This window comes from Zeus faber, assembly GCF_960531495.2.
Source record: "Zeus faber genome assembly, chromosome: 4".
In the NCBI taxonomy this organism is placed as follows: Eukaryota; Metazoa; Chordata; class Actinopteri; order Zeiformes; family Zeidae; genus Zeus; species Zeus faber.
Window position 1 is genome coordinate 7,444,437 of NC_137191.1, and position 18,825 is coordinate 7,463,261.

The following is an 18,825-nucleotide window of genomic DNA, read 5'->3' on the forward strand; positions in this document are numbered from 1 at the left end:
CTTGGACTAAAAATTTCCCAGATCTCAATCTGATGGAGCATCTGTGGGATGTGCTGGAAAAACAAACCCGATCCATGGGGGCCCCACCTCAGAACTTCCAGCACTTAAAGGATCTGCTGCTAACGTCTTGGTGCCAGATATCACAGGACACCTTCAGAGGTCTCGTGGAGTCCATGCCTCCACGGGTCAGAGCTGTTTTGGCAGCATGAGGGGGAGCTACACGATATTAGGCAGGTGGTTTTCATGTTGTGGCTTATTGGTGTGTGTTCCAATATGTTTATGACATAATATAATGCATGAATAAATTGTAGTAAATGTTGTAGAGGATGTGTCAAAATCAATTTGTGGTTTGTATTTGAAAAGATAAGTAAACAACAATTACTTCTGAAATAGACTGAGATAGTTTTCTTGACATATTCCTGAAGCAATACCCTACATGGTCCCACACACTGTGACACACCCCGCGCTGAGCCGGTAGTGTGAAGGGCAAAGCCCATAGTAAGTAATTATGCTGCATTAGTTCCTCAGAGAACGCTGAGCTTCTGAGCCCAGTGTTTGCTGCTGTTCTCATGTCTGCTTATCTCTGAAATGATCCGGCGTCACCGGCGGTAACACTGCACCACCTCCTTTGTACCTTTACCCTTCCACCTCATTCTGCAAACATTCAAATATTGCCCCCATTCACAAAGAATAAGAAAAAAACCAGGTGGAGGAGAGGGGCGGAAATTGAATGAGCTCCAGAGAGCAAACACAAGGCAAAAAGCTGCAGATGAAGGCTGATAACCAACCTGGAGAGTTTTGGAACAACATCTTAAAAGTGTAAACACTGAATCCAGCTCCTCTTTCACTTGTTTTCACCAGTTGGCGTCCACACGCGTTTGTTCTTTCTTTTGGATTCTGCGACACCACTTCATGGGCAGAGACGTCGCCTTTCAGGTTTTGCAACACACACAAACACTCCCACACACCCGTATACACACATACGTACACACACACACACACACACAAACACAAGACCGTGACGTTAACACTCTGGAGGTGTGGACTCTTCTCTGGACTGGAGCTTTCCTTTCCTCTCATGCTGTCAGTGTGTTACTCGGCGTTGCATGCGAGAGTTTCCTCTATCTACAGCGGCCATTCCACCTATCCCCGTCCATCACACACACACACACACAGACGCACACCCGCTCACAAACGGGTCGGTGGTAATGGCGGGGGAGTGCCTGGCCGAGGGTCCGGACCTCAAGGAGCGAGACGAGGAGGAGCTGTGGGCGCTCATCAACGACAACCGCCACCGCATCGCCCTGGGCGTCCGGCCCTGCATGCTGATCCCCTACCTGCGGCAGGCCAGGGTGCTGAACGAGCTCGACGAGGACGAGATCCTGTCCTGCCACAACCTCACCAACCGCTCCATGAGGACAAGTGAGTCTCTGTTTTGGCTTTTTCTTTTTAATTCTTTGCATGTATCATGTTGTTGTTGAAATGAAATTCTCAGTTGGAATATTTTGGCGGATCTTTGTTTCAGTTTTTCTTATAAAAGGAGGACTTATGCTGTGTCAGCAGATTTGATTATGTTGTATAAGTACTGTGCTTCTTCCATAAAATCACTGTATTTTTTATTTATTTCATCATGACTGTATATAGTGCCCCACCCATTTCCCTTTTTTAGCTCGAGGCACTTTTCTGGAGTGCCAGCAAAGAACACTGTCAACATGCCTTCTCGCTGCAGGGATGATGTCGCAAGCCACATTTTCCATCTCGTCATAATTCTCGGATCGGCAGCCCTTTGTTTTCGTGACCATTTTGTTCTTGCCAACTAACAAACCTTAGAGGCTTGAGGTGAAACCAGTTTTGTTTGCTTCATGGTTTCTTTCATGTGTCTCACCCACTCAGGCTACATGCTGGACCTGCTGAGGACCCAGGGCAGGAACGGTGCGGTGGCCTTGCTGGAGAGCCTGATGATCCACTACCCGAGCCTCTACACCCAGGTCACGGGACAAAGGGCCAGCACCGAACCCTCCAGATTCAGCGGTCCGTGGCTTTAGAGCACTCAATCCAATTTACTGGGAAGTGGGTCCCTGTCGGATGGAAGTCCCACGTTAATGTTCACCCCACGTTAAGTCTGCTGTTCCACCTTCTCTACCCCCCAGGCCTCATCAAATACTCCGAGCTGACGGAGTACCTGGTTCGGGCTGTGACGGGGATGCAGAAAGAGCTGCAGGAGGCCCGCAACGAGGCGGGCCGCCTGGGCGCCCGCTGCACCTCGCTGGAATCGGAGATCGGCCAGATGATGGAGCAGGAGGAGAAGTCCAGATCGCTCCAGTCCGACTATGAGCAGCTGCAGAGGCAGCTGGTGGCGGCGCACCGCGAGGTCACCAAGCTGAAGGATGAGAAGTGCAACCTGTACGTGCGCTACACAGCCGCCATCGAGGACAAGTCGGCCGTGAACATCCACTGCCGCGACCTCAACCTCCAGGTCAGAGTCTCACCCCGAGGGGTTAGCGGCGACGCCCGAGGGAGTCACACTTGGACTTGTAGGCCATCCAAGAGCAGTGGCTCCCAACCTGGGGGGCCAGACCTCCACAGGGGTCGCATGTAGACTGCAGGAGGGGTTGCAATTAAGGCCTTGGACGATTTGAGTTATTTGTTTCCTAAATAGTCAAATATTGGGTCAGCGATCCACATGAGTTTCAGTTGAAATATACATTTTCCTCTGAGGAAAACATTTTGGGATCTAGAGCAGCTTGCCGGGGGTGGCGGTAAATTGTTTCAAATTTCCAAATTTCACAAACTGTCAACATTTTTTTATTTTGGTTTAATGCAAAGATCAAATCAGTGGATGTGAATTAGGGCAATTGCCTTGTGCCTTTTTTGCCTTGGACTTTAAACTAGTCCTCAGTTGAGTTTGTGAGGTGAAGATTAACTCGCTCGCGACTCCCTACAGCCATTTTGTCATCTTGAATCAGTTACTATAAGTAGGCCATAATAATATGCACACTTATATGTTTGTGACATTTTAATGGTTAACAGGATTGTTGTCGTCGTCCTCTTCTCCCTCTTCTTCGCGGATTGTGGTGTCCTGTGGGATTATTTTGTGCGGTTGCCAAAAACTGATCTAGAGGAAACCCCCGCATTCCCCTACCAGCATGGGTTTAGTGTTTGTGTAAAATGTCCACACAGAGTCTTAAAAACCAGTTCTCCTTTTTTTTAAATGTGCACCAAGGGATGTTTGCGTCACGGCTTACATCTCTCCAAACAATAAAACCCCGTCATAAAATAATGTATGGCCACGTTTGCCAGCGCGGATGCAGTGAAGCTCTCGATGGCTCTGTGGTAATTGCCGCCTCTTTTCTTCGTTGCCTATCTCTCCGGATTCCCGCTGATCCCCTGTCAAAGAACGGTGACTCCCAAGAACAAAGACGCCTTGTTCTTCACGTAAAACAACGTCAGATAAACGCCTAAAAAATGTCACGTCTTAGACTGCGATCAACATCAGACGGCGCTTTAACGAGTCAGGAGCCTCTCAAGTCAAGCGCTCACGTTAGGTTCCATCCTGAATGCTGGACTTGTTTTCCACCATATTATGATAGACTAGTCTCTCCCTCTCCCTCTCCCTCTCTGTCTCCATCCCTCACACACTGTAAGACAGACTTTAATACCTACAAGGACTTCATTTTGTGTTTTCCAGTTGTATCAGCTACAGACGGACCTGAAAAAGGCCCAGACGGAGACCAACTTCCAGAAGCGCCGCTCGCTCCGCTGTGCCTCTCCGGCAGAGATGCAGCAGCTGAGGGACGAGGTCAGTGGTCTGCGCCGGCAGCTGCTGGAGGCCGAAAAGTTCACCCCGGTGAGAACGCACAGCACAAATGAATGAATGATGATGTGTTGATGATGTCATGATGTATTGAGGGTTTGTTTCAGTATCTCATGATGACTACCCATGTTCCATTACAATGAGTCAGCTGCTAGTTTGGATGTATTGTCCCTGGACAACTGCAGTCTGATAGAGATGATTCACTCTGATCACACGCCAACTCCGATGTCTCTCATTTTCTCCCTTTTTTCAAAATTTTCTTCAAACATATAGTAGATCCAAGATAACATTTGGTTTATTACTATTATTATTATTATTATTATTATTATTATTATTATTATTAATAATAATAATAATAATAATAATAACAATAATAAAAGCAATAATAATAATAATAAAAACAACAACAACAACAACAACAACAACAATAATAATAATAATAATAATAATAATAAAAGCAATAATAATAATAAAAGCAATAATAATAATAACAACAATAATAATAATAATAATAATAATAATAATAATAATAATAAATATAACTGCAGGCAGCAATACACAGGATTCAGTTTAGTCATGTTACAGTTACAAATGACAGGTTTACGAGGTTCCCGAATCTGCGCTCTATGATTATATGCGGGAACGTTTGGAGCGAACCGAGGGACCCTCTGGGATTCTCGGTGACCAGACATCACTGAGAATCGCAAATTCTTTCTTTAATCGCGTTCCCTTTGCGGGGACGGGGGCCGCGCCCGGCTCGGGGTGGGAGGAGGGCGGGCTTGAGTTCATGTTGGTGTTTGAGGAAGACCCGCCGCGTGCGCTCTGGAGGCCCGGACAGCCGGGGAGGGAGCGAAGGAAGCGCCGGTGCTCCCGCTGTACCATTGGCTGTTCGTGTCACATGGTTGTTTCTCTGCTCTGTACCATTGGCTGTTCGTGTCACATGGTTGTTTCTCTGCTCTGTACCATTGGCTGTTCGTGTCACGTGGTTGTTTCTCTGCTCTCTACCATTGGCTGTTTGTGTCACGTGTTTTGTAATACGCAGCACCAGTTACGGTTTTCTAAGTTTCCCTTAAACGCAGCCCCGGCTCCAGCTGTCTGTCTAGATGTTGCTCTCTGTGGCTAGAGGGGAATAACTTCCAAGTGATGAAGCTTGGACTTGTATAACTTTGGATGATGTTGTCACAAAGTGGCCCGCTCCTGAAACTAATGAAATTACGACAGTTACAGTTACAGTTTTTCACTATTTCACACATTCTTTCACTATAATTACGGGTCCAGCCCGCAGGCTGGACTGTTTCTATGTCAGCTATGATCATCAGGAGTTTAATCTAATCTAATCCTAATCCAATAAAACCCTCTCCTGATCTAATCCGATCTAATTTAATCTGATCAAATCTACTGTAATCTGAACCGTCAGGCCCGCGAGGACATACTGGCGCAGGACCTGGCTGAGGCCATGGACGGACGGTTGGAGCTGGCCGAGCAGATCAGACGTTACGGAGAGGAGAATGGGCAGCTTCTCAGAGAGAAGGAGGAGGTTTGGGCTTTTATGTTTTTTATTCCCTGTGTACAAACCTGGTCGGCACGAGGGGCCTGAACAGCCAAATCAGCAAAATACCTTTTTTCTCTCTAGATACCCGAGGAGCATTTTAAAGCTCGCCTTCAAGATTCACGACATTTACTTTGAGCTTTTTCCACAGTAACCCCAATATAAAAGAGGTAAAAATGTCACATTATTATCCGAGGCCATTGACAATGGAAAAAAAGCAGCATTCCCTCATATTGGGTCTTCATCTTTGTGGCTGAGCAACCACAGCCTCATGGCAACAGGTCCATTGAGTGAGTCAGTGATGCCGTAGCATAGTTACCGTGTTGATTTGTGTGCTCTCCATTTATTGGCACGCTCCTAAAATCTTTTGCCGTATTTTTCTTTCAGCTCCTGGATCAGAAGGAGTGTCTGGCTCTGCAGCTGCAGAAGCTCAACCTGGACTGTGACATGCACAAGCAGAAAAACACCATGATGCAGCACCAGATGAGAGAGCTGCAGACCGAGAGAGACCAAGTAAGGGGCCGAGAACTGGTGAAACTGGTCAACCATCAATTTCATTAACTTTAAACCTCACTGCAAGGCCCGAATTGTCATGATTCTGCGTAAAAGTTATCTGTGATGCTTCATGGTGATGGCTGGGAATGTTTCGGCAATGCCCCGTCTTCGGCAATGCCAGATCTGATTTTCCATTAATGTTCAGTTCTGGAGTCAATTTTCCAACTCTTCCTTGGACGATGTAGAGGCTCATAAACCTGTATGGTGCCCCCGCAGGCGTACCTGTCCAGGGATGAGACCCAAGCCCAGATCAGGAGGATCCTGGTGGACAAGGACCAGCTGAGGGGCCAGCTGGTGGAGCTCCAGGAGATGGTCTTCACCCTGCGAGGCAGGGTGGGTTCAACGGACCGGAACGCATCCCAAGAAGTACGGACGGATCCGTGTGTACTTGTGCACGTGTGAACACACACACACACCACTGCCGGTCTACCGCAGTCATGACGTCTTTTGTATCTCAGCAGGTTGACTCCGGGTGGGGGAGCCACGATTCCGGCAGCGAGGACTCCAGCAGCCCTCCATCTCGGACACGACTGCGCCGCATGGAGGCAATTAACCCCGCTTCTCTGACTCAATGCGACTTAGAGGTGTGTGTGTGTATGTGTGTGTGTGCTTGTGGGTGTGTGTGTGTGCGTGCACGCGCGTGTGTGTGTGTGTGTGTGTGTGTGTGTGTGTTCATGTATGATTTATTCTTTATGCAGTTCTGATTTTTTTAACCCTGTATTGAATTTGCGTCTTGGTGTGTTTTTATGTTTAGTGTGAAGATAAAATATCAAACAGTATCCGGTCACGGAACGCAGAGCCTCCCTGTCCAGAGTCCATTCGCCGTAGGGAGTATGCGTTTTGTTCAGAAAGCAGGTTGGTCTGTTATTTGTGTGCGTGCGTGTGTGTGTGTGTGTGTGTGTGTGTGTGTGTGTGTGTGTGTGTGTGTGTGTGTGTGTGTGTGTGTGTGTGTGTGTGTGTGTGTGTGTGTGTGTGTGTGTGTGTGTGTGTTGTGCGGGTAAAGATGCTGTATGGAGTTGGTGTTATTAAGGTGTAAAGAGCTCATTTTACTGCATTACATGATTGCTTAGTAAACATGAGGAAATTAATTTGATCAGCACTTACTGTTGCATTCACATGTATTAATGGAACGTGTGCGTGTGCGTGTGCATGCGTGCGTGCATGCGGGTGTGTGCGTGTTGTGCGTTGGTGTATAAATGTCTGTGTTTGTACTTCCACTGACTATCACCATTATATCACCATGGTTAAGAATGTGTGTCAGTCAACAGCTCTGGTCACAACAACAGGAAAATTCCTTGGAAGTACTACATGAGCTTGAGGTTTAAACTTTCTCATTTAAAAAAAGATATGACTCACTTAGAACACGGAGCACAACTAGAATGTAACTATAAAACAGGTATTATAAATATATAGTAATTATAAGTAACACATATGATAATAATAATAATAATGCTAATAATAATACAAATAAAAATAATAATAATAATAATAATAATAACAACAACAACAACAACAACAACAACAATAATAATGATAATAATAATAATAATTATTATTATTATTATTATTATGAACAAAAGAATTGTAATAATCATAGCTTCCCACTAAAGAAGGGACACTAACAAAGGGAAAAGGCTAAATCAATTAATATATAAATCAATGTATTTTTAAGGATCCTTTGGATAAAAAACATTGGTGAGCAGCACAAACGTTATATTCATCGATTTGATGGCCTTTTTTCCAGGATTCTTCTCATTTGTAGTATATATTTTCTGCGTGTGCATGTGTATGTGTGTGTGTGTGTGTGTGTGTGTGTGTGTGTGCGTGTGTGTGTGTACATGTGTGTGCGTGTGAGATTGAGTTTGTAAAGACGTGTTGTTGTTTTTTTCTTTCTTTCCCTGAAGCGTGGAAACGGCTGAAACAGACCGCTTGGACGACTTTGTCTTTCTCCCAAAGGGTATGCATGAATGTAGTATTTTAATAATTGTCTATTTGTGTCTTTGCGAAACATGTGTGGCTCTTTCAGTCTGTGTGTTTGCGTCTGCGTGCGTGTGTGTGTGTGTGTGTATGGGTGTGTGTGCGCATTTGTGTATTTTCCTCCAGAATGTAAAGCCAAGCAGCCTGAAGGGCGACACTCCTCCAGCGGCACCAGCAGCGTAGGGTGAGGCCGCCAGTCAGTCCGACCCTCCTCAAAATGAAATTATTCACAACGTCCTCTTATCATTGGAGCTGCTGCCAGCCAAGTTTCCCTCGAGGCGCTCAGGGAGGAGAATATGTCGTTGTTGTTATTGTTGTTTTTTTTTCGCCTGCTGGAAACGGTGGAAGTGTTTCCAACGTCCCAATGTGAAATGGGCACTTCCAGTGATTATCACGCTGCGTTCCGTTGGAAGCCGGGAGTCGGTCATTCCGAGTTGGCAGTTCCCACCTCCGAGCTACAGATGTTCCATTGCCTCTGTTTGGGAAAACATGGACGCCTGCAGTAAATTAGATGTGATTTAGACACAATTTAGACGTGTTTTCAAACAATAACTCACGCACGCTGTTATCCACAGTTGGAATTCCAACTTACATGACCGTTCCTTTGTACTTTTCCAGGTGGGAAGTCAGGTTTTTCCGAGTTCCCCGCTTCAATGGAACCCAGCGTTTGCCCCATTAAAAATGCTCTCCAAGAAAAGAGAAAAGAATCCCGACACCCATTCTAGCCCCAATATCTTAGATTGAGTTCATCCTTACTCCATGTGCAGTAACTTCCCATCATTTCGGTCACCATTAACCCTTCCCGCCCCTCGTTTGTCTGGCCCCGCCAGCCTGTCCAGAGCCTGGGCCCCTCCCTTCCTGGTGCGAAGCCGACCCCAGGCCGTCCGCGCCATCGGCCGCGCCCTCACCATCTCCTTCCAGGGGGGAGCTCTGCTCGACCAGCTGTCCGTCGTCGGGGGCAACAAGACCGGCGTGTTCGTGCACGAGGTGACGGAGGGCAGCGCCGCGCACGCCATCGGCATCAGCGCGGGGGCCCAGATAGTGGAGGTGAGGGCGCGCCACGCGTGTTTGAGTCGACGCTTCCGTGCATTTTTTGGGTTTGGTCCGCTTGTTTAGTCGGTTTTATTTCACTGCCTCCGCAGGTGAAGTACGAGCAGAAGCAGCAGGCCCTGAGGATGGTGCTGCACGACTCCACCCTGGAGGAGGCGCTGTGGGCTCTGGGACAGGTCCAGGGCCTCTGCACCCTCTACCTGAGACCCAGCCAAGACGGTACGACGGCTTTCTGAGGTGTCTCTGGTGCTACTTTTTTTTTACATTTTTTTTTTATCGTTTATATCTTTTTCATATGAATGGAGACTATGCTGACACTCAAGTGAGCCAGCAAATCAATGTAACCCATCTGCACCCATCTGCGTCTTGGAGGTCACAATTCCTGTGAAAGGAAATTTATACTGCTGAACCTGTTGTGAACGTGACCTAAATGAAGCGAGACGCCTCCATCCATGATGATTTACCGCTAAAGCCAGAAAAACAACAACAAAGAGCCCTTGTGTTTTTTTTTTTTTTGTTACTTTGTGTTTTTGCATCGTGTGAGGATTCAGGGGAATTTCCTGTTGAAGGTGTTGAACCGCACAGTTCCAGAGCTCGGGGGGGAAAAACCCATAATTGTCATAAAATCAAATCAAACTCATCAGTCAAATCAAAAAGTTATTAAATAAATAAACAAATAAATAAAATAAAATAAAATAAAATAAAAATCTCGTCCTCCCCCGTGCAGCCTATGACAGCCTCCTGCAGCAGCTGCACAGCGGCGAGGCCTCGTCCGGCGACTCCTTCTACATCCGGGTCAACATCTCCCTCCCTGGGGGTCCCGGTGGGGGCCCTGGGGGTCCGGGGGGGGCGCTGGCCGTGTCCTGCAACGACATCCTGCACGTGACGGACACGCGGCCCTCGGGCACCACGGGCACCTGGCGTGCCAGCCACGTGCACGCCAGCCAGATGCTGGACCTCCAGAGTGGCACCGTCCCAAACTACTACAGGTCAGTGCAGGTCATTTTAGTGTGATACCACAGGTGGAAAGTAACTAAGTACAAATACTGTACAGATGCTGTACTCAAGGGCATATTTCAAGTATCTGTAGGTAGGTATATTCAGTTTCTTTCGGCTTAATTTTATATATTCAGATTTTCTTTCAGCTTTCAGCTTTTCCTTCACTACATTTCAGAACAATACTTTTACTCTACTACAATTTTAACACGTCACATTACTTTAGTAGTTTTTTTTTTAGTTTTTTTTTTACAAAGATCTAGTTTTATATTTATTCATATTTTTAAATTACTATACTGTTTTTTGTAAATTGTAATCAGCATGAGCACTCATATGCAGAAAAAGGGACAGTAGGAATTGAAGGCGAATTATAGGCTCTGTCATATCAGGGAACTGGAGATGACAAGTACTTTAACTCTTAATCGTTAGTACATGTGAGAGCAGGTGCTAATACTTTTATTTTTGCAGAAATGTCAATATGGCGCTTTCCCATTTACTCGTGCCATTTTGTGTCATGTGGTTATTTGTACTTTTACGCAAGTGAAAGGTCTAAGGACAGCTGTTTTTATCAGGTTAATGACGACAACAATGTAGTGAAAACGAAAATGTTACACGGACGCACAACGAATGCATACAATGAGCTTAATGAATTGCAGTAAAATGCTGCTCCATGTGGAATGCAGTTGTTACCAGCATTATTAATGTGACGTTTGCTGCTCAATCTCATTCCCACTTCAACTTCACCAGGCGCAGGGTTTTCATCGCAACGTTTCGCTCTTTCACCCTGATGTCATTTGCTTTGTTTGTTGTTTCCTTTGTGACCGGGGGGGGGAGGGGGGGCAAATTGGAGAGATTAAAAAAAAAGTGTCCTTATCAGAGAGCAGGCAGCGTGCAAACTCCATTAACCTTCCCTCATACATTACTGTTTGTAGAGGCTAGTTTTTTTTTTTTGTTGTTTTTTTTTCTCTGTGGGTGAATGAATTTGACAAACAAAACAAAACAAAACAAAAACAAAAACTGTTGGAACTGTCAATTCTAATTGGCCCCACAATTCTAAACCAGAGAGCCGGCCTGTTTGTTTGCAGTGGTGTTTGCTTGTAGAGTAAATTGAAATGCCTGTTGCACTAGATTAAAACGCGCCGCATCTGTTCCCCGTGTGGGCATCCCTTGTTGCAAATTTAATTCAAATTGAAGTCGAGTAAATTGAATGGATCCTTCATTGATCAGCCGCTCAGAGCATTACCTCATCTTCTCTCTTTGTTTTTTCTTTCCGACCCTGCAGGGCCCAGCGGCTGTTGATCAGCGCCATCGAAGACATGAGCTTCCAAACACAGAAATACCGTAAAGTAAGAACGAAAAGTTTGGAGTGTTTGAGGAAAAATATTCCCCGTTCCCTCAGCCCTGACCGTCGCATTTCAGAAATAACTTCAACATAAAACTGATTGTCTTCAAGGCAGGCGTGGAAAATTCCAGGTTCCGGAAGTTCTAGTCCTGCCGTGTTTTTGCTCCGGCCACGATGATACCGCTCTTTATTTGACCTCTGGGTGGACGATGATTGGCGAAATCCACACGGTTGACTCAAAATCCTGGAGTGGAATTTTACTTTCAGGAACCTGGATTTTCCACCTGTGCTTCAAGGCTTTCAAGGCTTTCAAGGCTTTGGCTCCTGGATGCATATCTGACCTTGAATCGGGTCAAGATCGACCGTCTTATCTTACCGGCCTTGTTCCTTCCTCCTCCCGCAGGTGGAGCGCAGCACGGAGCAGGCGAAGCAGGAGAAGCAGAAGGCCGTCAGGATCGTCAGCACCGGGCTGCAGGGCCGCAACCCGCTGTGGGTCAGCGTGGAGGACAGCAAGCCCAGAAGCACGGAGCCAGGCAAGCACCCAGAGTCGGGTGGCAGGCAGACAGACAGACAGACAGATAGATAGATAGATAGATAGATAGATAGATAGACTGATAGATAGATAGATACATAGATAGATTGATAGACAGATAGACAGACAGACAGACAGACAGACAGACAGACAGGTAAATAGATAGATAGACGGACAGATGGACAGGCAGGCGGACAGACAGATAGATCGACAGACAGACAGACAGACAGGTAAATAGATAGATAGACGGACAGACGGACAGACAGACGGACAGACAGATAGATAGACAGACAGATGGAAGGATACTTTATTCAGGGTGATTTACAGTGTTCCAACATATCAGAACAAACAGAAAGTAAAGACATTTTAGCTCCATACAATAAACATGGTTTCTAATTCCCTTTTTCATGTCAAACTTATTGGAACTTACATTTTTTCAAGCTGACGTGCCACTTTTATAGTTTGTTCCAATATTGGAATGAAAATAATTTAAGCTGATTCTTCTTAAGCGGACACAACACACGAGAGCCCGGACGGCAAATGAAATCCGTGTGATCGACGGATCATCGCAAAGTGGAAAATCAAAGAATCTCTGTCTTAGTCCAGCTGGCAAACACTGCTGGACTGAGCCCTAATAACTCCACTCGATTCAGACATTCGGAGCTTGGTTCCAAAGTGGAACCTGATTTTGAAACTCAGCCCTGTGTTGCAAGCACACACACACAGACACGCACTCCCATTTCTGCTTTACTTCTCAAAAGAGAGAAACACCATCGCATATAGAAACTCTTTCAAATACACACGTCTCCTCGCAAAACTGATTTCTGGAATGAATGAATCGTTTTAAGCTTTATGGAGGGCGCGGCTCAAAAATGATGAATCACTTCCTGTAATGTCATGGAATTATTGATGATTAAAGTTTATTTTTGTTTCATTCCGTCATACATGCGGCGTTTGGCAAAATAAGTTATTATGCAGCTTATTACACAGCTAATTACCCAAAAATATACAGAGAAAATATGGATATTTCCCTAAATATGACCTATTATTATAATAACTATAATTTCCTATAATAATAATAACCTATTTACTGTTATTAATATTACATTGTAGTTTCTATGTAGTGTCAGAAGGTGGCGCCACTAGCCAGTGTTAGCGAGAGCGCGTACGTGGGCGGACTGAGACGAGGGACGTGAGACTGCGTAGTGGATCATTATTCCGAAATAACTCCCGGCCGATCGCCCAATCAGAATCGAGTATTCCACAGAGACACCCGATAACGACTTGACGACCTGACGACGCCCCATGTGACCTGGGTGTTTGTGCCCCCCCCTCCAGGCGACGTGTCGCCCCCCCGGGGGTGCGTGACCCTGGTGCCCTACACCCTGATGACCCCCCACCACCCCCCGGTGTGCAGGCCCGTCCTGCTGCTGCCCTCCGTCCTGGGACGCGTGCTGGAGGAGAAGCTGGCGAGCTGGCAGGGCTTCCAGCTCTGTGAGCCCGGTGAGGGCCCCGCGCCACACGCTGACATTTCCACTTCAGTGAACGTCAATGAGCTACGTGCTCTTAAGTGTACTTAAAGTACTAGAAGCAAAAGTTATTTTCGGATCCAGTGATGTAGGAGAGCCCATAATACGCCAAGTATCTGCTGTAGCTGTTTTCTGCAGATGATGCTCATGGTCTTGCAATAAAATTCTACAGTAATTTACTATCACGGTAATTTACTATTATTTAATATAACAATTTAATATAAATGAGGACGCAGATTTTTGTAAAAAAAACTTCTAATAATAAATAAAGACACATGACGGTTGGAAATGTATCGGAGCCAAACGTGGAAAGTCTCAGAACCTGCATGTACTTCCGGGGGCTGGTGCTCGTACTCATTCCCCCGTCTGTGTGTTCTCCCTGCAGAGGAGCTCAGCCCCAGCGAGCGCGCCGTCCGGCTGCAGAGGTCCGAGGTCCTGGAGGAGTGCGAGCAGGGAGGGGACCTGTGCTACACCCTGCAGAGCGTGGAGAAGGTCATGAAGAAGGTGCGCGCCGCCCGCCCCGCCCGCGCTCCCGCGGCCGCCGCCCACGTGTTTTTTGCGCTTCTTCCCAACGTTGAAACGTCCCCAGAAAAATAATCGCCCGTGCCGTCCCGACCATTTTTTGTTCCCACCCCCTCAGAGGCCCCTAAATCAGGCCCTTCCTCCGCCTGAGAACTCCCTGTGTAACAGAGGAGAGATACATTGATGTATTTATTTCTGGTTTGCAGTCGTTCTTCTCAGAATCGGGATACAACACATTATGATTTATAGCCGTGGATTTTGTTGCAGTTTATATTTTTACTTGCACTCGTGGGTTTTTGAACCACAATTTGAGTATTTAAATACGCCACAAATCAAGGCATCCAAGGCCTCACGAACACCCCTCATGATTTCTAGTGGACCCCTGGGGTGGGGGTGGGGGTGGGGGAGTCGGGAACCACAGGTTGGGAACCACTGCTCCAGAGCACACGTGACCAGCCTCGAATGCTCTATTCCCGTCATCCCAAATGATCTTTTTTCATCTTGTAGTCATAAATGTCTCCAATAAGTTACGGTACCGCTCTCCAAATCACGCGATGAGCGCATTTTCAGGGAAATTGTGTTCCCGAAATCCCCTGGATTCCGTTCCGCTTCGTGTAATTTAAAACCGGCCGGTTGATGGAGACCGTGTTGTTCGTCCATAAATAACACGATTCATCTCCAGCACCAGTTGGAGTCCGTCTTTCCCCCTTTCAGAGGTTTTCCGGATGCAGGTGCAACAGTAAGAAGGCTGCAGGGATGATGGATTCTTCCGTTCTGTCCTTTTTCATGATCCAAATTATTTTCTCGTTTGGGAGTCTGGAGTCTGGAGTCTTGAAGTATTTTTGTGTATTTTGAGGCTCGTGCAGACGTCGGGCTCTTGACCTCTTCCGCTCAGCGAAACAATTTGTTCCGTTTGACCCAGTCGGTGTAAAGACCGGCGAGCGAGGTCGGCCCCTTTCGCCCGTTCGCTCCGGGACAGATGGTTTGCGAGTCGTGCGTCACCGTCCTTCTCCTCCGCAGGGGACGCACTGCGTGCTGCCGCTCGGCCCGGACTGCGTGCGGCGTCTCCACAGGGCCCAGATCTTCCCCATCATTGTCTTCGTCGGCCAGTCCGCCCGCAGCGCCCGCAAACTCAGGTGAGGCGGGGGGGGGGGGGGGGGGCTTTCTCACGCCTTCTACACCGAAATGAAATCGTGGAAAGCGTGTCCTGACTTACCCGAGGTTTCAAGGACGGGGAAAAATCTTATTTTTGCGATTACAGAAGCAAATCCCCGCACGCGTGATGCTGCGTTCCTATCTGATCTTTGACCTTTTATCTTATCTTCATTTAGGAAATCCTGACTACTCTTGGACTGTACCTTCTGAAATGGCAAATCTGCATTGGATTGTTTAGGCCCCTTTCCATGGCAACGCCTGTGCGAGAGACGCTTCACCTTAGCGAGATCAGGAGTTGGCACACTCATAATTTCAATTTAAATTCGGTGTTCCCTTTCTTCATGTCAACCCATTGTTGACAGTTATTTAGGACTGGTTCTGTGCTCGATACCAAAGTCAGATGAGTCATTTAGGACACCCTTAAATAAGGACGCTTATATAACTGACGCCCTTATCTGAACATAAGATACTGTAGGATGTTATCCTAACTACAGCGCGGAAATCTAATTCAGTAATACCAAAAATAACCCAAAAAGCCATGACGAACTGAGATGAGATAGAATTTCAGCCTGGTTCCCATTCAGGCACTTAAGTCACAAAAAAGTTGTGTAAAAACATATTGATCACTCTGTGGTTCAGTTGTGGTCATAATGATTAATGACGCAGTAAATAAGTCCTCCCTATATAATAAAATATAGCCAGAGGGAGCAAAGTGACGCAGCGTCCCCAAATAAATCTGCTTTATTTCTGCCATGATCCAACCACTTTTGATCCTCCTCCGTTTGGTTTCAAAATAACCTACTCAAGTTGCACTTTATAATTACTTCTACACACACATACACACATACACACACACACACACACACACATACACACACACACACACACACATACACACACACACACACACACACACACACACACACACACATGCGCACGCACACATAAACACACAAACACACACACACACACACACGCACAACACACACACACACACACGTGCGCACACACGCACCACGCAAGCACGCACACACACATACACACACACACACACACACACACAAACACACACACACACACACATTGAGTTGTTTTTATGACCATTATTAAGCTGTGGGGTGCTGCTTACATTGAACCCCAGTTGTGGGATGATGTTGATGATGATGATGATTATTATTATTAGTATTATCATTATTATAATTAATTTCATTATTATTACTCACCTGTTCTTTCGGCTGCAGGTCAAAGCTGCACCGCCACGGCCAGACGGAGGAACTGCTGCTGGGCTGCTGCCACAGCGAGGAGCCGCTGCTGGACAAGCTCCCTTGCCTGTACCGCAGTGTGGCGCCCGACGCCTGGTGCGACAGCGCCGGCCTCCTCTCCCTCCTGCGCTCCATCATCTGGGAGGAGCAGTGCAAGATCGTCTGGGTGGAGCCCGACCTCTGGTGAAGGACTGGAGGTGGAGTCGGAATCTAGCAAAAAAAGTATGCATCTGTGGTCACTTTAGGTGGTTAGTAGAACCAAATCAAGCTATACTGTTCATGCACATTGCATTTTCTTCAGTTAGATTAGATGCTTTATTCATCCCTGGAGGACAGAGATGGGGAAAATCCAGGTTCGTAAAATGAAATTTCACCCTGGGATTTGGAGTCAACCATGTGGATTTGCTGGTCAGCAACAACCCAGAGCCCCAACTGATGGATCAGTGCGAAGCTGGAGGAAGAACATGGCAGGAAGGACTCCATGCTTTCTGAACCTGGAATTGTCCAGGGAAATTGCAGAAACGGCATATGCACATTATTGCCCAAATGTATTGACTTCCATGAAAGAGGACGGTCCAAGAAAGAATATATTGGACTTTTATATTCACAAACTTTATATAAAGAGATATGAAAAATCAGGCTCTGCAACACAGCAAAGTTTACAGAAATGCCGCATCCGTTATTGACCCAATCCATACAACAATAGTATAGTATAGTATTTTTGGTGTAGTATCATATTAAAAATACTGCAGTTTGATATGACCTCAAAACACTGTCCCTTCCCAATGCCAACCCCTTACGTGCAATAGATTTAAGTCGTTAAGGATTATCCCTTATTAACAGCGTGAGATATTATAAATCTAATCCTGTGTATTATTGCATTTAAATAGATACATAAATAGATAAGATGAAACTGCATAAGGTTAGATTCAGAAAATAGACCTTTTTGTCTATTTGAGTTCTATGATGTGAATAAATAAGTGCAAGCTTTAGAAGAGGTGAGTTTTTCAAGTGTATTTATCTGTGATACTTGATGCCGAAAACTGGAAAAATGAAGGAACTTCACGCTATGAGGGAACTGGACGATAGTCCCAGCGGAGACACACACACACACACACACACGCACGCACGCACGCACGCACGCACACACACACACACACACACACACACACACACACACACACACACACACACACACACACACACACACACACACACACACACGTGTTGAACAAAAGACAGGTCCTTGAAAAGCAGTTATTATTAATTAATTATAATTAAGCTGTTATTCCATGCCAGGCTGAAATGTATGTTTTTACTGTTTTAACGCTGTTCTTCAAGTCTATTTGAAGTAGGGCATGCGATGTGAGGTTTGCATACGTTGTTGTAGGTCTTCGGTACTTTGGAGAATTATTTTCTCACAGTGAGAGAGGGGTGAGAGCTGTTTTCACATGGAGATGGTAAAATAGCGATGAAGTTTTAACACATACTATCTGGTGGTTGTTGACGCTTGAACACAACATGTAGCTGGGATTTAATGTCTGCGAGAGTAATTGACACGAGGACTCAAAAACTCCAAGTCCATTGCTGACCGAAGAACTTTGCACGACGTGATGAGAACATTTGAGGGAGTAGGATGTCGAATGTCTGGAATTTGTATTTTGAATATATACCCGGCATGATTCCTTTCTTTGAATGGGCACGCGGAAACTCGAAAAACACGAAACAATAAAATCTCACCCGCAAAAAAAAAAGTCAAATGGGCTTCTTTCAAGCAACGTTTCAACTATTCGTACGTCTCAAAACATAAACGTTCACAGTGTTATTTATCCCCGGTCGAGACTATTAAAAAGCGTTGCAATGACGCGGGTGGCCGCACGGGAGCGGCAGAGAGAAGCGCATGGCAGAGTGAGGGAGTGGTTTGCAGGAGAAAACATGGAGCCGTGGGGGGAGGAAGGAGAAGAGAGGGAACCCAGACGAGATGCACGGACCGAGGAAGCAGCACAACATGATGCAACTGTCTTCCATCAGTAGGCCGGTTTCCTGTAATGGCTGTTATACCCAATTCGTTATTCCCCTGCCCCTGTCAAGTGGAGGGTATCAGCAAATAAATGTCCCCCCCTCTCCCCCCTGGTGGTGATTATTACTGATGGGAGGAGGATTTTTATTTTTATTTATTTTTTTTATTTTATTTTTTATTTTTTCTCCCACTTTCCTGACTGGAAGATGTTTTTGGCTCCGGCTCAGTCCAACCTCCTCTGTTGCTGGGAAACCACTCAGTGATTTGTGTCCTGTCAGTGTGCATTAGAGGGGGGGGGGGGCGGGAGGGAGGGATGGAGTGTATGTGTGTGTGTGTATGAGAGGGAGGGAGGGAGGGAGAGAGAAAATTGGGAGGGAGGGAAAGACAGAGGGAGTTGGCTTTGAGAAAAGGGGGGAGAGGGGGAGAGAGATAGAGAGAGGGAGAGAGAAAACAGAGGGAGGGAGGGAGAGAGAGGGAACAGAGTGTGTGAGAGAGTGAGGGATAGGGTTATAAGCTCGTCCA

At 46.3% G+C, this 18,825-nt stretch overlaps 1 protein-coding gene across 3 annotated transcripts; it reads left to right on the forward strand.

Annotated features, from left to right (window-relative positions):
* The first annotated feature begins 1,173 nt into the window (after positions 1-1,173).
* card14 (caspase recruitment domain family, member 14) lies at positions 1,174-18,004 on the forward strand. 3 transcript variants are annotated; one of them, XM_079999867.1, is made up of 20 exons: positions 1,174-1,422; positions 1,894-2,031; positions 2,151-2,476; positions 3,689-3,847; positions 5,232-5,351; positions 5,751-5,876; positions 6,135-6,284; positions 6,377-6,502; positions 6,673-6,773; positions 7,823-7,875; positions 8,022-8,079; positions 8,726-8,942; positions 9,038-9,164; positions 9,673-9,934; positions 11,224-11,287; positions 11,687-11,816; positions 13,154-13,318; positions 13,730-13,848; positions 14,887-15,002; positions 16,263-18,004. In XM_079999867.1, exons 1-20 carry the CDS (start codon positions 1,209-1,211, stop codon positions 16,468-16,470), a joined length of 2,979 nt encoding a protein of 992 aa, XP_079855993.1. In that variant the 5' UTR covers positions 1,174-1,208; the 3' UTR covers positions 16,471-18,004. The 3 variants fall into 3 exon arrangements, with proteins under 3 accessions (XP_079855993.1, XP_079855994.1, XP_079855995.1); XM_079999868.1 differs by having other exon boundaries at positions 6,135-6,251; positions 6,380-6,502; XM_079999869.1 differs by lacking the exon at positions 5,232-5,351.
* The last annotated feature ends 821 nt before the right edge of the window (positions 18,005-18,825 follow it).